The sequence below is a fragment of the Manis javanica genome, chromosome 10 (genome assembly GCF_040802235.1).
Source record: "Manis javanica isolate MJ-LG chromosome 10, MJ_LKY, whole genome shotgun sequence".
Classification (NCBI taxonomy): Eukaryota; Metazoa; Chordata; class Mammalia; order Pholidota; family Manidae; genus Manis; species Manis javanica.
In genome coordinates this window covers 3,506,308-3,525,063 of record NC_133165.1, presented here as the reverse complement: position 1 = coordinate 3,525,063, position 18,756 = coordinate 3,506,308, and the positions used below count along the sequence as shown (strand labels likewise).

Genomic DNA, 18,756 nt, shown 5'->3' with positions numbered 1-18,756 from the left:
CTCTCTGGGGAGACTGCTTCCATCCACCCTTTGTCTCTGTGGCCCACTGGTTTGCTGCCTGACCTCTCGGTGGGTTCGGTTTTTCATCTTCCTCTGGACTCTACTGTCCTCTGGGACCCAAACACCTTTATTTTATTATTTTTGTCTCTTGACTTCTCCACCTGTCTCCCTTTGGTCTTCTCCACCTGAGCATTAAATATTGTGCCCTACAAGGACTCTGGCCTCGGAGGCTGTTCCCACCCCACCCTTCCTGGCCCCCAGTGGCCTTTGCCTCTTTGCTCTTCACACCCTGTGTGACCCACTCCCCTTTTGTGGGGGTAGATGTAGTGATTCACTTCTAATGAACAGAATCCCGTAGGAGTGAGGGGGTGTCACTTCTGAGATCAGGTTGTAGATGGCTCGCTTCTCTTTGGGGGTTCTCATAGGTGCTCTCTCACTCTCTTGCTAGCTCACCCTGGGACATCTGAGAGGAGGCCCACCTGGTGAGTCAAGGTCACCAGGGACCAAGGTCAGCCAACTCGGATCCCCCTCCCTCCAGTCCATCCTTAAGATGGTTTCATGTGCAGCAAGAGCCAACATCTTAACTGTAACTCTTGACCTTGAGCTAGAGGCATCTAGCTAAGCCTTGTCAGGTGTGGAAACTGTGGAACAATAAATACTTATTTTAAGCTTCAGTGTTTGGGAATCATTTGCTGTGCACCAATAGATAACTAATATACCTCCCTGGGTGGTTTCATAGCCACTGTGGCCTCAATAACATTCTCTAGGGCCAATACCCCTGTATTTATATTTTGCTTCTCAACTTATCCGCTTGCCATTGCTACTTGGATGTCCCCTAAATGTCTTAAATTCTTTGTGTTCAAAACCAAACTCATTCCGCCACTTAAATGCAAGCACCATGCGAGTGTCTTTCTGGCTGACTCTGCCATAACATGAGTGCCCGACACATAACCACAAATCCTCACTAAATGTGGACTGAATGAATCTTTCACATCAAACCTGTGTATTTTCTGGAATTCTCAACTTTGGTAAACACAGTAGAATCCATTCTGTCTCTCAAGCCAGAAATAGGAATTTATCCTTGACCTCTTGCATTACCTCATTCTCACATCTCATCAGTCTTCAAGTCCAGAGATCTGATGTCCTAAATATTGTTCAAGTCTGCTTGTTTGCCTACTCCCACTATCTTCACCCACATCCAGGGCACCAGCATCTCTTGCCTGGACTATAGCAATGGCCCAACTGGTTTCTCTTCATTTACTTTTATTTTTTTGAAGTAAATTTTTAGATGTAACATACAGAATGTACACAAACCCGAAGTGAAGAATCATGAATTTCCAAAACAGCCCTGTAGCCGGCATCTCTGCGCTACTCTGGTGCCTCCTAGTGGCCATTTCCTCTCCTGCGTAATTAATCACTATCCTGACTTCTCAACCACAGCGTTTTGATGTTTTTGTGCTTACATATATGAGTTGGTACCCAGGTTTGTACCCAGGAGTGAATTGTTGTGGCACAGGGTATGTGAATGTTTGGCTTTAAGAGAGTCTGTCTCCCCCTTGTCTAGAGAGCTTGTCCTAGGATCTGCCATCTCTTCCGGGAGCCCTGATTCCTAGCATTAACTGTTTTTTGGTCACATTGTAAAGGATTCACAAAAATACAATTTTTAAAAGGCTGTGGTAAAGTAAAAGCAAATGGAAGACCTACATTTTTTCCCAATACCACAAGTAGAAAGAACATAAAAGATTCTGTGAAAGACCACATGACACATAGAGAAGACAGAGAGGTGAAGGGCTGTAAACATCAGCTGGACATGACATCAGGGCTGGGAGCCTGCATGCCATGGCCACCTGCTCCCGAGCGGGGCCTCCAGTATTCGTCCTGTGTCCAAGCCGGTCTGTGTGCCTCTTGGCGCCCTAATCCCCACCTGTGTCAGTGTCTTTGGCCTGTGTGGGCGAATGTAGCCTGAGACTACCCAAGACAGGGGGACACCGTCTGTATCAGATCACAGCAGTGGCAAAGGATATTTTGGGAGGATGTTAACAGTGTCCTGGTTTCCTAAAAACACATCAACTTCTAAAGGGAAAGTAACTTAAATTTACTTTGATTTCCGCCGCAAAGGGCCAGCCAGAGGGACTGTTGAGCTTAGTTTCAATAGAGTGTTCCCTCCCGGCCTGTACTATAAGCTAGCTGTCTATAGCTCCCAGGTAAACACAAGGTACTGGAAGGTGGGTTGTGGGAGTTTGAGGAGCAGCTATTCTACCCAATTAAGTCTGGGGGCTTTTCTAGCCTGGTGTTTACAGATTGCCTAGCTGAGGCTGATGTGCTGGCCTTGACAATGGTGGAAGGAGATGCTTGGTGTTGCTGCCGCCGGAGGAGCTTCCTATCCTTCTGAAGCTTGCCCAGGGCAAGAAAAGGCCAATCCAGCTGACTGACCGTGACAGGCAGGCTGCCAGGCCAGCATCATAGCTGAGACTGAGGAGCCAGGCTTGGGGTTGGTAGCCCCTCCACCTAAAAGATTTGCAAGATTAACAGATCTTGCTCACCCACTGGAAAGGAACAAAGGCTCCATGATAACAGCTGCTGGGTAGTCAGTCGCTGCACCGCGAGGGCATCAAGAATTGGGTGTGAGTAGAGGCCTGGTTATAGAAATGGTAATACAGCCATACGAGGAAATATGCCATAGTTAAAAAACAGCAAGAAACCACTTGAGAACTGCAGAACCCTCAGCCTGTAACGGCCCCCACTGAACCCGCACGGAGACTCCACTGAATCCGGCGTGGCTCCTGGCAGCGCAGCACTAGGATGACCCCAGCCCCCATTACAATGCCTGCCTGAGAAAGGGAGGGAAAGAAAGCAAAAGCCTGTCCTGCCAGGAGAATTTGCTGTTTGTTCTGGGCACCACAAAATTATAGGTCCCTGACCTCCCTCTCAGAGTATTTACTAAAAAGGGCTTATAGTTGTGAATATGTGTCTCCTACAACCCAGAAGTGTCTCTCAAGGACCTGAGAGCCGTTGCTTTGAAATGGACTCGTCAGGAAGGACAGGGCCTGTCTCCCTTCGCGGTGGGAGGGTGGACTCCCAACTCCCATACCGTCCAGCTGGCACACATCTGGCCTAACCCATCTCCCTTTAGAACACCCAGACACCCCTGCACAAATGGGGCAGAGCTCAGCCCTTTCCCCTGCTGCTAGTGGTGACCCACTACAATCTGCAGTGTCCGCTTTTACTAATGTCCGGCTTTGCCTTTGACCTGCTGCATGTCTCCCCCACCTCTCCCTCTATCTTTCTCTAGGTTCTGTGTGTGTCTGTGTGTGTGTGCATTTTTTTATTAAGGTATCATTGATATACACTCTTATAAAGGTTTCACAAGAAAAACAATGTGGTCACTACATTCACCCTTATTGTCGAGTCCCTCCATACCCCAATCAGTCACTGTCCATCAGTGCAGCAAGATGCCACAGATCCCCTATGTGCCGTCTCTGTGATACACTGTTCTCCCTCTGACCCCCCACACCATGTGTACTAAACATAATACCCCTCAGTCCCCTTCTCCCTCCCTCCCCACCCGCCCTCCCACACCCCTCTGCTTTGGTAACCACTAGTTCATTCTTGGAGTCTCTGAGTCTGCTGCTATTTTGTTCCTTCAGTTTTGCTTCATTATTATACTCCACAAATGAGAGAAATCATTTGGCATTTGTCTTTCTCCGCCTGGCTTATTTCACTGAGCATAATGTCCTCCAGCTCCATCCATGTTGTTGCAAATGGTAGATTTGTTTCTTTCTTACGGCTGAATAGTATTCCATTGTGTGTATGTGCCACCTCTTCTTTATCCATTCATCTACTGATGGACACTTAGGTTGCTTCCATATCTTGGCTGTTGTAAATAGTGCAGTGATAAACATAGGGGTGCATATGTCTTCTTTCTCTAGGTTTATTATATTGAACAGTCTCTAAGATACGTCACACAAACACGGGGCAGGTCAGCGGCATACGATGTACTCCCATTTTTTAAACAACAAAAATCGAAACAGGTGAGTGTCGGGGGAGCCCCTTGGAGGAGAAGGCCGATGGGGCGCTGGGCTGGAATTCGTGCTCCGGGTCCCCAGCATGGAGGCGCGGCCCCGGCGCTCTCGGGAGGAGGGCCCTAGCGCGGCAGCCTCAGTTTCCCCACGGAGGGCCCCGACCCCAGGACTCGCGGGTGTCCGCCCAGAAGTCATCACCGCCCCGACTGCCCCCACGCCCGGGGTCCACAAGTTGGCGCCGCGAGAGAGCCGGGAAAACCGGAAGTTGAAGTGGGGCAGCCGGATGGGAAAGCCAGGCACACCCGCCGGACATCTGTGTGACGCTCCCCGTTAGCCCGCACTGCCCCTCGGGAGCGCGGTCGGGAGCGCGCAGGTGAGGGCGGCTGGGCGGGGCCCTGGAGGAGCTGGGCGGGGCCATTTGGGCACCAGCCTGTCACCGGCGTCTGTCGTGCGCACGCGGACGGGGCGGGGCGGCGTCGTTGCCTGGGCGACGCACTCCCCGCGTGGGTGTTCCGCGGGTACAGCTCAGGGCGGCGCTGCCTGGCGCGCGTGGGGCTCCCGGGCGGGCTCACGAGGCTCGGGTTGCGTTCCGCGCTGCTGCTTCCCGTCCGGGGACCTCCGGGCGTGGGCGGGCCACCGACCGTGTGAGCGCGCACTGCCTGGTCTCCGGCGGCCCTGGGGTGGGGGGTGTCCTTATTTATTTATTTATTTTTAATTTTCTTTAACATTTTTTATCTCTGGAGCCTCACCTTTTTTTCTCTTTTTCATTCGCTCTGTTGTTTACTCGATCATGCCTATTTTTCTTGACCTCTCTCATTCTCTTATTTTCCCCTATCGTCTCTCGGTCTCTGCATTGTCCTGCCTCCAGCCTGGCTTAACTGCCTTAATTAGTACAAGGTTTTTTGGGAGTGGGGGTTGTTTTATTTTTCTTAAGATGATTTTTTTTTCTAGTTTTTATTATTCTGGGTGTTTTTTATAAGGTCCTCTTCAAGACCTGAGTCAGCTCTCAGGCCAATCTCTGAGCATAGATCATGATTTATTTACTAAAGGGAGTCTTCTTAAGCAAGCTCAGCAAGGCCTCCAGATACCGGCTTGGCATTTGTTGAGTGCTTGCAGTGTCTGAAGCTCCCATTAGCGCCTTCATCCATGGTAGTTATCCTTGAGGCAGGCTCCTGGGGTGAGTATATTCCTAAACTGGTGGCTTGTGAGCTAACAGCTGTTTTCTGCAGGAGTTGCGTGGAGTTAAGTGTTTTATTTTAAAATGTCATCAACATTTAAAAATCAGGATTCACATAGAAATCAAATTCATTTTTGGCTTCCCTTGAAAAATTTTCAAGCTTTGGCTATACTGGGTCCTCAATTACCTCCTTTCTTGAGGTCTCTGAAGCCTCCCCCCAACCCCACTCCTTGTCTTACAGCCGAGCCACTTGGTCATTTATGGCACTCTCTGGTTCCTAGAGGCATTTAGGTTTTTGATTTCTGCTTTCCTTATTGACTCACCCTGCCCGACGCCTTTCTGAAATCTTTTGGGGCCTGCGGTTCCCACACAGCAAATGTGATCATCCTTCCTCCTAGGCCTGCTGAGTCCTAGAGCCAGCTTTGGAAGGTTTTTCTTTCATATCCAAGGAGGGGATAATGTCTGTCATTTAGTGCATGCCCAGTAAATATTTTCTAAACAAATGTTGAGACTTCATGTGGCCTGGTTTAGGGCTCTCAAGATGGGATCCAAACCTCCAGACTTCAATAGGATCCCCAAACTGGCCTCTTTTGTCTGGTAGAGAAACCATTGCCTAGGAATCAGAACACACCCACTTTTTTGGGACTCAGTGCACTACTGGGACTGCCAGGGGCTGCAGTGGTCCACCAGGGTGAGCACCCTTATTCTGGACATTGGCTGTACTCCTCATTAATGAGAAATACTCAGAGACTGATGCATCGCTTTCAGGGCCCCCTGTGGCTGTTTCTTAGTTTCTAGCTCTCTCTGGCTTGAAAACAATATTGACTTTTGCTACAGTTTTGTACATCTCTCTTTACTTTGAGGATTAAAATGCATGGGAATATTGACAAGACAAATCCCAGCGGTAATTTTTCTTTCATCAAAGTGACAGTAGAATAGATCAGAATTCTAGATTCCTAAAAACACGTTTCACTTCCAAAAACAGAGTTGCAAACTCAAAATGCTGCAGGGGCTGAGTGGGGACCAAATGTGGCACCCTGAGAGCATGCCTCAGATGTGGGAAATGTTGGTCTACGGTTGCCAGTTCTTATTTTTTCAAGAAAATCAATTTTATGAGAACTCTTCTAATTTTTAAATGTTGGAAACTTAAGTTAAAAAAAAATTAACCCCCTGTGAGCTCACATAGCACACCCTTGGGCTGATACAGGGGCCAGACTGCCTCTTACTGGATAAAGTGGATGCGTCTCAGGTGGCTGATGGGCTGAAGGCAGTGAGCATGAGATGGGAACTGGAGGGGATGCTTGCCTGGAGGAACCTTCCTGGCATCTGAGTCCAGGGCTGGCCCCCACCCCTTTTCTGACACTCATCCCCTGTGCCCTTGCTCAGGAGAAATGGGTTCCTCATCCCAGAAAGTGTAGTGCAGTCTCTGTCTTCTCATTTTGGGAGACTTAGTTTTCTTAGGCTCTGAGAAGAAAACAGAGACTAAAAGGTGAAAAATAAAGCCTCCAGGGATGTCTGAGGGTCTGAGATCTCGTAGATGGTGGGGTGAGACTCCTTTATCCCTTCTATCCCCAGCCTTGAGAGGGAGCCTGGAGGAGGGCCTAGAAAAATCAGATTGGTCCCACATCATCCCCAGGTGTATGTAGGGCAGGGGGGCAGAGGGGAGTTCCTAGGCTGCCCTGTTTCCTAAGCTTGCTCTTATGGAGCGACAACTCTGTGCCAGTCTAGGGGGCACCCAGAGCACCTGCTAACAGGCCTTGAATGAAATTCAGAAACATCTCCACAGAGATACCCCAAGACTTTCAGAAACCCCTTGTGCTGAAAAAGACTGTCCTCCTCCAGCCAGTAAAGCGCCATTCCTGTGAGGACAGCTGCAGTGTTCTCTTTGAAATGTCAAGCATCACAATCCTTCCACGAAATTTTTTCTGTTTGGGTGCCCCTGCTTTGCTGGTATTACGAGTATATGCTACAAAAAGCAATGATTAGCCAGTAACAGATCTGGGAGTTAGTTACCCCCTGGCTGAGGAGGTGCAGCTGTGCTCAGGACCCCAGCCCCGGAACCCTCGATACTGGGAACCCTGTTGGGCTGCAGCTGCATGGGGAACGGGATCTGGGAGGGACTTCCTGTTGTCCCTAATCCCAGTCTCCACCCGGCTCCCCGCGCCTGCTGCTGGCTGCGGAGACTCCCATAGCCGGGGAGGGGACCTGGCTGCCGAGGTGCCGCTTCTGCCTCCACCTCGGTGAGGGGGGGAGGGCTGGGGAGGGTTCCTGGATCCTGAGACACACAAGTTCAGCTGGCATGAGGGGACAAGTCAAAGGTGGAAGGCTTCGGGCTGGTGGAAGGGGGCCTGGACCTGGGTTTGGAAAGGAGAAGGACATCGTCCCTCCAGGACTGTGAGCAGGATGGACTCCAGGCCTGGGTGTGTGGTTGCAGCCACAGGAAGGGCTGCTGAGTGGGCAGCTTGATTTCTGGATCCCAGGCAGAGCTGAGCGCAAGTCAGGCCGAGCACAAGGGTGTGTGTGTGTGCAGAACCTGGGAGAGAGCAGGGCCTGGCTTCCTCAGCTGAGCTGGCATACTGTTTTGTAGGGTCTCCTGCAGACCTTTGGGCTCCTGATGACAGGAGAGAGAGATTGCAATTCAGCCGTGGCTTTCCCTAATCCGGTTGCTCTGAGATGCAGGGTTCTTACCTCAGCAACAAAGGGACAATACAAAATAGCATTCTGTCAAAGTAAGGGACCAAAAAACATTCTAGAGAGTGCACCCTTGGAGGGCCTCCGGGAAGCTTTATTTCTGATTAGGACTGAGGGTGGTCCTGGGCCTGCGTGGGGGTTTTGGGGGCACTTCAGAGGTATCCAGGAGATGCTGGCTGATTTCCTCGTTTGCTTCCAGGCTCCTAGCCAGAAGCTGCAGGGGGCTTGGCCAGCAGGAGGGAGAAACAACTCATCTGTGCCTTCCAGCTCCGAGACAGAAAATGTCTGCTGATGGTGGAAGCATCCAGGCTACCCAGAACAAGGAGAGCACCCGAGAGGTATGGATGGGGCGCTGGGTGAGGGAGGCGTGCCCTGGAAAGAACTGAAGTGGAAGGGGGTTTTCAGGAGAGGGCATCTGGACCTATTGGAAGAGTTAGACTCACGGGAGCTGGGCTGGTGGGTGGGGGTGATGGGAGGTGTTGAAGAGAAGGAAAATGCCTTCCGTTGGCTTTCGTGGAACTGCTTCGCTTTGTGAGTTTCATAGTGAGTGCACCAAAGGCTACATGAGGTACCAGGAGGCTGCATGGGGGTCCTCCAGGTGAGGCTGGCTCTTGGAATAGCATCCAGACCACACAGGGAAACCTTGGTCTGCCATCTGATCCCCTCTGCCTGGACCCCGTGCCCTCTCTCTCTGGGTCTGAGCACCTGGTCCTTCCTGTACTTATTGCATTTGTGTGTAATTGCAACCTGTGGGGCGGAGGGTTCAGGGGTGTGGGACCCAGGGCCACCAAGCTTGGGATCAGGAGTATGAGTCTGCTGCTGCCAGGTGCGAGATCTTGGGCGAGTTCCTGGCCTCTGGGAACCAGGTGTGCCCTCTATAAAATACAGACCATGTGCCTGCTGTTCCTGCTGTTGGCGCCCAGATAGTTGGGAGGCTTGGAGTTACAGCGGGAAACGAGAGTCCTCTGTAAGCCGTTCATCAGCCCAGAGGGGATCACTACTGAGGCACATCAAACACCACAGCGCCTAGACCGTAGGTCAGGGAGACCTGTATTCTCTCAACCCACATTTTCAGTGGTTGTACGTACACATACAAGTCAACTTACGATCTTCCTGGACTTCCAGTGGGGTTATGTCTCCGAAGTTGAAAATGTCCAAAGTCGAAAATGCATTTAATACACCTGACCTACCGAACAGCATATCTTTCCATGCTCAGAACACTCATACTAGCCTACAGTTGGGCAAATCATCTAACACAAAGCCCGTTTTATAAAGTGTTGGATCATCTCGTGTAATTTATTGAATACTGAAAGCGAAAAAACAAGGGCTGTACGTATCCGTCGTTCCCCTCCTGATCGCATGGCCCCCTGGGGGCTGTGGCTCGGTGCCGCTGCCCGCGTCAGGAGAGCGTCACACTGCATATTGCTGGCCCGGGAAAAGGTCCACATTCAAAATTTGAAGTCCGGTGTCTACTGAATGTGTATCGTTTTTACACTGCTATAAAGTTGAAAAATCATTAAGTGGAACCATTGTTAAATTGGGGACCGTCTCCATGAGTTGTACTGTTTACATACCACAGAAACACGAAGAGCAGTCACCACATGTAGCTTCCCTTCTGCAATGCATTATCAGTCCACAGGCCTTGCACATCCACAACATTCTTTGCTGATGCTGGATTCTGTCAGCTCACACAGTAGAGTCGTAACAACTCTCAGTGTCGCACTGTCTTTATTCAGAACTTTCTGGAGTGGGCAACTCTTTCTCACATGCTATCTATGCAGGAGGCAGAGCAGCTGAGTCTTGGGGGCTGCCTGGCCCACGTGGCTCCCAGGCACTCTGATTTCTGGCCTGAAGGTCTTTCCCATGGAGACCCTAACATAATTGGAGGTGGGTGGGGTGGAGGGCGAGGGGCCTCCAAGCAAGGGGAATGACTTTCCCAAAGTTCTTGACATTTCTCAGGAAGGTGGTGCCTGCTCCGGGTTGAATGGCTAGTGAGGGGCCGTTTGGGATCCAAGCCCTGTCTGACTGACTCCAAAGCCTGCTCCTCACCCTCCCTGAGGGCTGCAGCCCAGGCTGGTGTGAAGAACAGGGGGTGAGTTTGGGAGGACTCTTGAAGTCCCACTATCGGCAATGCTGAAGGGGGTTCTCTGGAGAGATTTCCTCTGTCAGATCAAGCTGGGCGTGAGGCCTTGGCACTTAGTGGCACCCTTGGGCATTTTTCTCCAAACCAAAAATGTCTAACTGCTCCAACCAAACTGGGTCAGGCCAGAGGTTGCCCCAGGCCACGTGATACCTCCTTGTCATCTTCAAGAAATGGGGGACCTTGGGTTGACTTTTGAGTCAGATGCACTTGAGTTCCAGGCCCGGCTGAGCCACTTATGAGCTCCGTGATCTTGGACTGTCGTCTGATCTCAGCCTGGGTGTGTGAGTTTACCGAGGCTGCTGTAACAAAGGACCACAGCCTGGTGGGTTTAATCAACCAGAATCTATTCTGTCATGGCTCTAGAGGACAGAGTCCAAAATCAAGGTGTCTGCAGGGCTCCCTCGTGAGGCTCCAGGGGAGGCTTCACCCTGCTTCTCAGCTTTTGGGGCTCCAGAAGGTCCTTGGCTCGAGGATCCATCCCGATGCGGAAGACTGCGGCTTGACTTGAGAAGAGGTTCTGCCCTGCAGCCAGCTGGCCAGCCCATACCCGGCAGGACACTGCCGGGCCTGCCTTTCCTCACCGACCCCCACGGGGTTAACCAGAGATGTGTGGTTCTTCCAGGACAGGGGAGGAAGCGGGGCCAGTCCTGTAAGCCATGCCTGGCATTCGGCTGTGCCTTTGGCCACCCTAGGTGTCTGCTCTGCTGGGACACCAGGTGCAGGGCTCAGCTTTGTCTTCCATTCTCTGTCCTGGTGCTGATAGGGGCTGTCATTCCTAGGTTCCAGGTCATGGGCATCCTTGTCAACAAATGCTTTCCGAGTTGGAGGAAGCAGTGCCTTTGGGAGCCGCTTGGGAGTCACACCACATCAAGATGGAGCCAGAAGAGCCGCATCCTGAGGGAGTGCCCCAGGGGCACAGGGCTCAAGGAGCGCAGAGCCGGGCGCCTCTGAGCCAGGGCTCTAAGGAGAAAGCTCTCTTCCTGCCTGGAGGAGGTGAGGAGAGAAAGGTGGGGAGAGGTGCTTCCTGGGTGGCAGCTGTAGGGAGAGGTGGAGGCGCAGCCCCGGTGGAGTGGGGAAGAGCTCTCCTGCCGTGGTCAGGGGGAGATGCCCAGACGTCTGCCCACCTGCCTTCCGTAGGCTGCCCCCGCACAGCCTAAGAGCCTGCTTACTCTTCTTGGGTCAGGTTGGGGTGGAGTTTGAGGCAGCCGTGGGTGTCCCTGGAAGACCAGACATGAGCCCATTCTTGAGGAGCAGCAGGGCCCACCCTCAGAACCTCTCTCCTCTCTCAGCCCTCCCCTCCCTGCAGGTCCCCGTGCTTGCCCGCGAGGGGAGGACCAGAGACCGGCAGATGGCCGCGGCTCTCCTCACCGCCTGGTCCCAGGTGAGTGTCCCCATCCAAGGCTGGAGGGAAAGCAGAAGGACTTGGGGGGGCCGCACCTCTGACTGGACCATCCTCCAGATTTATGGGCCAGACATGGGGCTGGGGGGGAACGCCATGGAGGCCCTGGGCTTCAGCCGTGGCGCCTGGAAAGAAGGACTCTTGTTTTTGTCTCTTGTCTCTGCCAGGCACAGCCGCTTTGCTCTCTCCCCCAAAAGCCCTCCTTGGGCGCTGGCCTGCAGCCCCATGAGACCCAAGGGCAGGCGTCGCTTGGGCAGCAGGGCGGGTCCCGGGCTTGCCCTCTTCTTGGGCCACTGTGCCTCTCATGGTGTCTGGAGAGCTGGTGTTTCATGATATTTCAGATGCCAGTGACCTTTGAGGATGTGGCTCTGTACCTGTCCCGGGAGGAGTGGGGGCGGCTCGACCACACACAGCAGAGCTTCTACAGGGACGTCCTGCAGAAGAGGAACGGGCTGTCCTTGGGTACGGGCTCTGCTCCCGCTGGGCGGGGCTTCCTGAGGCCTGGGTGGCAGAGGCGGGGCCTGTCACGGTGTCACCTTGTCCTTTCCCAGGGCTTAAACCCCCGCTCGTGTTCACCTGGATCCCACTGCTCTGTAGAGCTGCCTAGTGATGGACCTATTCTGTGCCCACGCTGATGTGGCAGAGCCACAAACCAGACGTGGCTGTTGAGCCCTAGAATGCAGCTAAGGCACTTAAGCTTTAAATTTTATTTCATCTCATTTTAGCTCAGATTTGAGGTGAGGTGGCCCGTGTGGCGGCGGCTGCCGGTGGTCATGGTGGCCTGGAGGCTCTGCTTGTCTGCTCCTCCCAGCCCGGCTGCAGAGGCATCCGAGCAGAAAGCAGAAAGCTTGACTCGGGGCTTGCGGCTGCTGGCCTGGGGTGGAAAGGGTAACCCTCGCCTCTGGGCCTGCAGACTGAGCTGTCATCTCCGCCCCCTGCGGGCCTGCCCTCTCCTCGGAGGGGCCTTGATTCCTTCCTTTTTCCTGATTGGACAATGTTAAGTCCCGAGGCTTTGATTCCTAAGTTTCAGACTCTAGTTTTCATGAAGTTTATGGGTCTTATGGAAACCAGGGTGTTCATTCATTTCATTCATTCGCTCACTCAGACTGGTCATCTGTCAGCCCTGCTGGTCCAGGCTGAGCTGAGGGCTCAGTAATTCCATCCTGTGACTTTGATGGTAGGTCGAGAGCACCTCTGTCCCTGGCAGGCCCCAGCATCACAACAGCCACTGGGCTCATCCCTTCATTATCTCAGGTGTGCTCACGGCCTGTTGGTTACAGTCCCCAGGGCCCAGAGCAGCAGGTCCAGGCAAGTCCTGGGAGATCAGAGGGAACTTAGCACCCATGTGCAGTCCCCGGGTAAGCCTCACAATGCCCTGAACCACCTTATTGGTGCGACACATTCCTTCCTTCCCACGGGTCTTGGCCTAGGGCATGGAGGCCGGGGCCGCTCTGCTCTCCAACGACTTGACCAGGATTCCTGGGCCCTAGCCGTCGGGGACATGACATATGGGCCTCTGGTCCCTGACTTCTGGGGGGTCAGTGTGCCTGGCCCTCTCACTTGGCCTCGGTTTGCTCACGGCCCCTCCCCCTCTTTGCTGATGGTCCTGGGAAGGCACACGAAGGGGAGGCAATGCCGAGCCCGCTGCTGGGGCCTGGGTGGCGTCAGGGGCTGCCAGCAGCTGACCTGGCTGCCCTCACGCCCTTCACCACTGGTGCTGGCTCGGTTTGGGGACACAAGACAGGGCCCAACTCAGCCCTGAGAAGAGTGTGCCTGACAGTTGCCTGGGAACGTGCTTCCTAGAGAGGGGTGGGCACTTGACCCCGAGGGAGGTTCGAGCTGCCTTAGTTTTGCCTGGTTGCACAGCTGCAGCTCCTGCCCATTGGCCCTGTTCCTTGGCAGAGTGGTGGGCCTCCTGAGGTCAGCCCGGAAGTTCTGTGATTGAGCACAGTGTCTCTTTCTGGGCAGGGTTTCCCTTCAGCAGGCCTTTCTGGGCCCCCCAAGTGCAGGGCAAGGGCGAGGCCTCAAGTTCGTGCCGGCGAACAGGAGACGAGGTGGAGGAGAAGACAGGTGCGTGCAGAGGTGGCGGGTGGGCAGGCGCCGTGGCTCGGGCAGTCTGGTCGTTGCCGTCCCTCCAGGTGCCCCTTATCAGTGCAGGCTCTGTTTCTTGTGGGGTGCAGCCACAGCCCCTGCTGGGGCAAAGCCGTCAGCCTCCCCCCGCTCTGTAGAGGGGGCTTCGCTTCCAGAGTTCCCCTCAGGTCCTTGCCCTTATCTCCATCGCCAGGATTCCCCTGGGTTGCTCACAAAAGCCTCTCTCTTGCTGGAAACACTCTTTCTCCAGGAGCCATTGAGGCGGGAGAGGAGCCCACCCCATCCCTGGCAGCCCTTGGGGATGCGAAAGCCTTCAGAAGCCAGGTGGGTAGAGCCCAGGGGGCCACTCTACAGTGCGGGAGGCAGGTGGCCGGCAGCCAGAGCTCAGGGCCACCCAAAGATGATGGACAGCCTGGTCCTCCAAAGGAGGGACTGCTGAAACCAGCCCCACCTGACACCGGCCCCCCGAAAGCCCAGGAGGGCTGCCTCCCAGAGAAACCCAGAGAGGAGGAGACAGGCGGCCCTGAGAGCAGTGAGGAGGGCCTGTCCCCGGAGGGTGATGCCAGCAAGAAGACCTACAAGTGTGAGCAGTGTGGCAAGGGCTTCAGCTGGCACTCCCACCTGGTGACGCACCGGCGCACGCACACCGGCGAGAAGCCCTACGCCTGCACGGACTGCGGCAAGCGCTTCGGCCGCAGCTCCCACCTCATACAACACCAGATCATCCACACGGGCGAGAAGCCCTACACGTGCCCCTCCTGCTGGAAGAGCTTCAGCCACCACTCCACACTGATCCAGCACCAGCGCATCCACACGGGCGAGAAGCCCTACGTGTGCGACTGCTGCGCCAAGCGCTTCACCCGCCGCTCGGACCTGGTCACCCACCAGGGCACCCACACGGGCGCCAAGCCCCACAAGTGCCCCATCTGCAGCAAGTGCTTCACGCAGAGCTCGGCCCTGGTCACCCACCAGCGCACCCACACTGGTGTCAAGCCCTACCCGTGCCCCGAGTGCGGCAAGTGCTTCAGCCAGCGCTCCAACCTCATCGCCCACAACCGCACGCACACGGGCGAGAAGCCCTACCACTGCCTCGACTGCGGCAAGAGCTTCAGCCACAGCTCGCACCTCACCGCCCACCAGCGCACCCATCGTGGCGTCCGGCCCTACTCCTGCCCGCTCTGCGGCAAGAGCTTCAGCCGGCGCTCCAACCTGCACCGGCATGAGAAGATCCACACCACGGGGCCCAAGGCCCTGGCCATGCTGATGCTGGGGGCGGCAGGGACTCTGGCGGCGCCCCCGCCTGCACCCACCTAGGCGGCCCTGAGGGAGCATCCCGGCCCTGGGGCAGCGAGGGCAGCAGCTGTGGGAGTGAGGGGATGTGGCAGGAGGCCGGGGAGGTGCTGGCATGGGGTGGGGCATGGCAATGTGGGAGGAGCTAGGGTGAGGAGCAGGCACGCAAGCTGCAAAATAAAGGCCTTGGAATTGAAGGGCAGCTTATAGCTCTGTCTCACGAGGCCCTGGAGGCTGTCCGGGACCGGGTGCTTCTGGGTGAGCCAGGCTGGCATGCTTGAGGCCTCCCTGAGTCATCACTCTTGGGGCGTGAGCCCTCTCCTCCACAGCCGTGACCTGGCTTGGAGCCTGTTCCAGAGCGTGGGGCCATAAATCTACAGGCAAAGGCTTCTGAGCACAGGTTCCCAAACCTGAAGCATGCCAGGCACTTCGGAAACTGTAGGCCCCAACCCCTTGGCGAGGTGTCTGCTGCCACCGTCACTCTCGTCCCAGGAGCACTGCCCACTGAGCCCTGGACCCTCCGCCGGTCCCTTGGGAGCGAGCAGCAGGCCAGTGCCGGCTTGGGCACTTGTGCTCATTATCTCCTGCCCACCCTGTCTCCCATCTCAGGCAACAGGGACTGACTTCCGTCTGCCTCCACTGGGGTCTGGCTGTCACCCAGTGAAAATTCCTCACTTACCAGGGACCACTCCCTCCGGTCCCTTCTGAGGCTGCTGCCAGCAACCTCCACTACTGCTCACATCCTTGGCCTGACCCTACACATCCTTTATAATCCCGCAGCCTCCCACCCTCCATCACTGCCTGGCTTTTTTACTCTTGGCCTTCTAGTTTTTTACTTCTGTAGCTTCTATTTCCTATTCTCTACTTCTTTTCTTGGGGAGGTGTGGGCTCAGCATGCTTATTATCCAAGATTTGCAGCTCAGCTCCCAAGATAACATGCAGTTCTGACACCAAGTGCCCTTGAGGATCTGTGTCAGGGAGGCTGTTGCAACCTCTGTCTCCGTGGATCACAGGGCCAGCAGGGTGGCTGCAGCCCTGGTGGCTTCCCCCTCTAAGGCATGTAGTCGTTTGAGATGGTGGACGGAGAATAGTAATGACGGCTGCCAGTTGTTGAGCAGCTGCCCTGCCAGGCATGGGGCCAAGCACCATATGTATGTCACCTCTGCTTTCCACAACTCTGAGCAGTGGGTTTTATAGACAAACACACTGAGAGCAATAGTCCAATGATTAGCCCAAAGTCATACAACCAGAGAACTGGAAGCTGGGGTTTTTATCCAGGGATTTTGTCATGTAACGGAGGCCCTTATTTCCATGCACCCAAAAAGCTATTGACTGTTATTAGTGCATAATATTGTGAGGCAATGTTGTCTAAAGAAGAGTAAGAAAGACAGTAGACTTGACCTCCAGGAATTCTGGACTCAGCTGGAAATGGAGGCGGGGGGTGGCACGTGAAATCAGACCAACACCAGGAAGGTGCTAACTAGCGGGAGGTCTCAGTGGGATCTGGGGTTGAGTTGTCGGCAGGACTGGTGGAGAATTAGACGGCTCTTAATTAAAGAGTGGGAAAGAAGGGGATTTCCTCCTGTCAGCTTGGCTCCGGTCAAATCAGCCAGAAATGGTGCTTCTCAGTTCGGCTCCCTCAGGGCTGAGGGTCCTTGTACTCATAAAACAGGCTTGTTGTTTCCAGAAGCCTGTTTCCTAATGAAGGGGAGAGACAGAGGTGGGAGGGAGACTTGTTAAAACGACACCAGTTGCCGTCATCACTCGCCGCAAGCTTAGCACAGAGCACTCATTTGCACAGTGGGTATTCATGAGCTTCCTTGGGCTGCGAGCAGAGCCGACGTGTCAGGACTTGAGCCTCAGAGGTCTGCACAGTGAGCCGGGCAGGCTTTCAAAGACCTCACTCTGGCCTCCACAGAGACCACAGCATCCAGGAGAAAATTTCCCCTTTTCAGAGCATAATGCAGGTGGACATTATTCCAAGGGCTCTATGGGGTCTCTGTCCACTTTGTAGAGCCATCCAAAGGCCACCATTCTGGGACAGACCTTGCCAGAGCATTTTAAGAGTGGAACTTCGCAGTTTGGAAAATATTTAAAAAGAGCAGAAGAAGACTGAGGAGGTAGCTGGGCATCGTGGAAGATTCTGACGTTCTTCAGGCTGAAGGGTGTTCATGATTTAGTGGGTGATAGAGCGCCAATGAGAGGTAGCAGGTCACTCACTGGTCTCGGGGCCGCCACAGAAAGAAGGGTGTTGGTTTCTCTGGGTAGCGGAGGTGAGGACGCTCAGAGGTGTGGCCTGCTTCCTCCTGGTTCTGCTCACACCGACATCCTGGCTTCTCGGCGCTGGAGGACCCGACCTGGCTGCTTAGGGTTGGCCTGCGCCCGCGACGTCAGGAGTAGGGCCAGGGAGAGGGCGGCGCGGGGAGCTCGCCTTCGGCCTTCCTCCGCGCCCTGTGTGGCCCAGGCCCTTGCTTAAGGCCCTCAGGGCCCAGAGTGCCCTCCCCGGGTAGGGCCGGGGGCATCGGGCTCAGCACAACGTCGGCCCCGCACAGCTCCTCCGGGGCTCCCGTCCTGCTCTGACCTTAGCCAATCGGGTGTCTGGGCGGAGCTAGGGGGCGGTTCCAGCAAAAGCTGCCCAATCACGGGTGGCGTTTGTTCTCAGAGCTGCCATTCTCTCCGCCTCCGCGTCCCCAAGCCGCACAGTCGCCCGGCAACCGCCCCACGCTCTGGGCTTGTGCCCTTTCCCCTTCAGCCCCGCGTCGGTTGCAGAAGGAACTAAGGACGGCTTGACACCCTTCTCGCCAGCCCCGGAGCCTTCGGAGCCGGCCCTGGGCCTACCACCGAGATGCCGAGCCTCCTGCCGTCCTAGAGAGACCGCGGACGGAGGGCGAAAGCCCGGGTCATGGCTGCTTCCCGCTTCGCGCGCCGAGCCCTGTCAGCTCGTTGCTGCCCGGGAGACCTGGACGCCCGGGCCCGGAGGCCACATCCGGCCTTGACGAGGGTTGGCCCGTCCGTGGCGCCGGGGGTCGCGGCCCCTGCCGCGGAGGTCGGCGGGAGCCCGAACACCTCTTGTAGGGGTGCTCCACCACCTTCCAGCCCGGAGAAGGGCCTGGCAGCGCTTCCCGAGGAGAGCCGGGCGCAGGGGCGGGAGCGGCATGGGAGGAGGCCGCCTTGCTCTTCGGGGGAAGCCGGGGAAACAGGCGGCAAGGGCGAGGGTGGGGTGGGGGTTTCGGGGTTGGGTCTGGTGGAGCGTGGAGGCGCGTAAAGGGCTGCGAGACGTTAAATAGGGCTTTGCTGCATTCACTCATTCGTTTTCCAAATACGAAATGAATGGCTGCGTTCCAGGCCCCCTGCTAAAAGTTGAGGAATAAGCAATGAACCCTTACAGGGTTCTGGGCTAGCCGGGGAGACTGACAAGCAGATAAATGACACATACATTGATTTCAAGTAGTGACCATTCCGGAAAGAAGGAACAGGGTGAAGCAGTGGAGGACGTTAGGAACTAATTGTCAGGAGTGAACATTTAAGCTGAGACTTGAGGGATGACAAGAAGCCGTTTTACAAGGATTTGGAGGGCAGAACCTTCCAAGCAGGGGGAAGAGAATGAATCTAAGAGTGAGGGAGTTAGCCTTGTGGATACGGAGACCTTTATAATAAAGAATGAAGAACGGCCAATGAGGAAGCGATTGGGGTTCCAGGAGCTGAAATGACGCTCCTGGTGAGAAGGAGGGATGGAGGGAGGGAGACACAGGAAGAGGGGAGGCTAGAGGCTGTGACCTTCCCGGAGCTGTGGCCTGAGGTTTCTCCCTGGTGTCTGGGGAGAGTGGAGAAAGACAGCTTTTGAGGATGCCCCAGCCTTCCTCATCCTCATGCTGCTCTGCCAGCCTGTGACGTGGCCAGGCAGGCTTCCTGCCTGGGTCACAAAGGCAGCACTCCATGGCCG

The 18,756-nt window shown here is 55.0% G+C and overlaps 1 protein-coding gene across 6 annotated transcripts; it reads left to right on the top strand.

Annotated features, from left to right (window-relative positions):
- Positions 1-5,178: 5,178 nt before the first annotated feature.
- On the top strand, positions 5,179-15,010 carry ZNF205 (zinc finger protein 205). Of its 6 annotated transcripts, none has more exons than XM_073214619.1 (7): positions 5,179-5,199; positions 8,090-8,228; positions 10,813-11,026; positions 11,323-11,414; positions 11,774-11,894; positions 13,401-13,502; positions 13,774-15,010. In XM_073214619.1, the coding sequence occupies exons 2-7, from the start codon at positions 8,172-8,174 to the stop codon at positions 14,835-14,837; spliced, it is 1,650 nt and encodes a 549-aa protein (XP_073070720.1). In that variant the 5' UTR covers positions 5,179-5,199; positions 8,090-8,171; the 3' UTR covers positions 14,838-15,010. The 6 variants fall into 6 exon arrangements, with proteins under 6 accessions (XP_073070720.1, XP_017512184.1, XP_017512183.1 ...); XM_017656695.3 differs by lacking the exon at positions 5,179-5,199 and adding an exon at positions 7,316-7,416; XM_017656694.3 differs by lacking the exon at positions 5,179-5,199 and adding an exon at positions 7,335-7,439.
- Positions 15,011-18,756: the final 3,746 nt, after the last annotated feature.

Bases quoted from the DNA above. Each gene is read 5' to 3' on its own strand.
- ZNF205 (XM_017656693.3), top strand. The intron at 8,229-10,812 runs GTATGGATGGGG...TGTCATTCCTAG, and splicing joins ACAAGGAGAGCACCCGAGAG to GTTCCAGGTCATGGGCATCC. The intron at 13,503-13,773 runs GTGCGTGCAGAG...CTCTTTCTCCAG, and splicing joins CGAGGTGGAGGAGAAGACAG to GAGCCATTGAGGCGGGAGAG.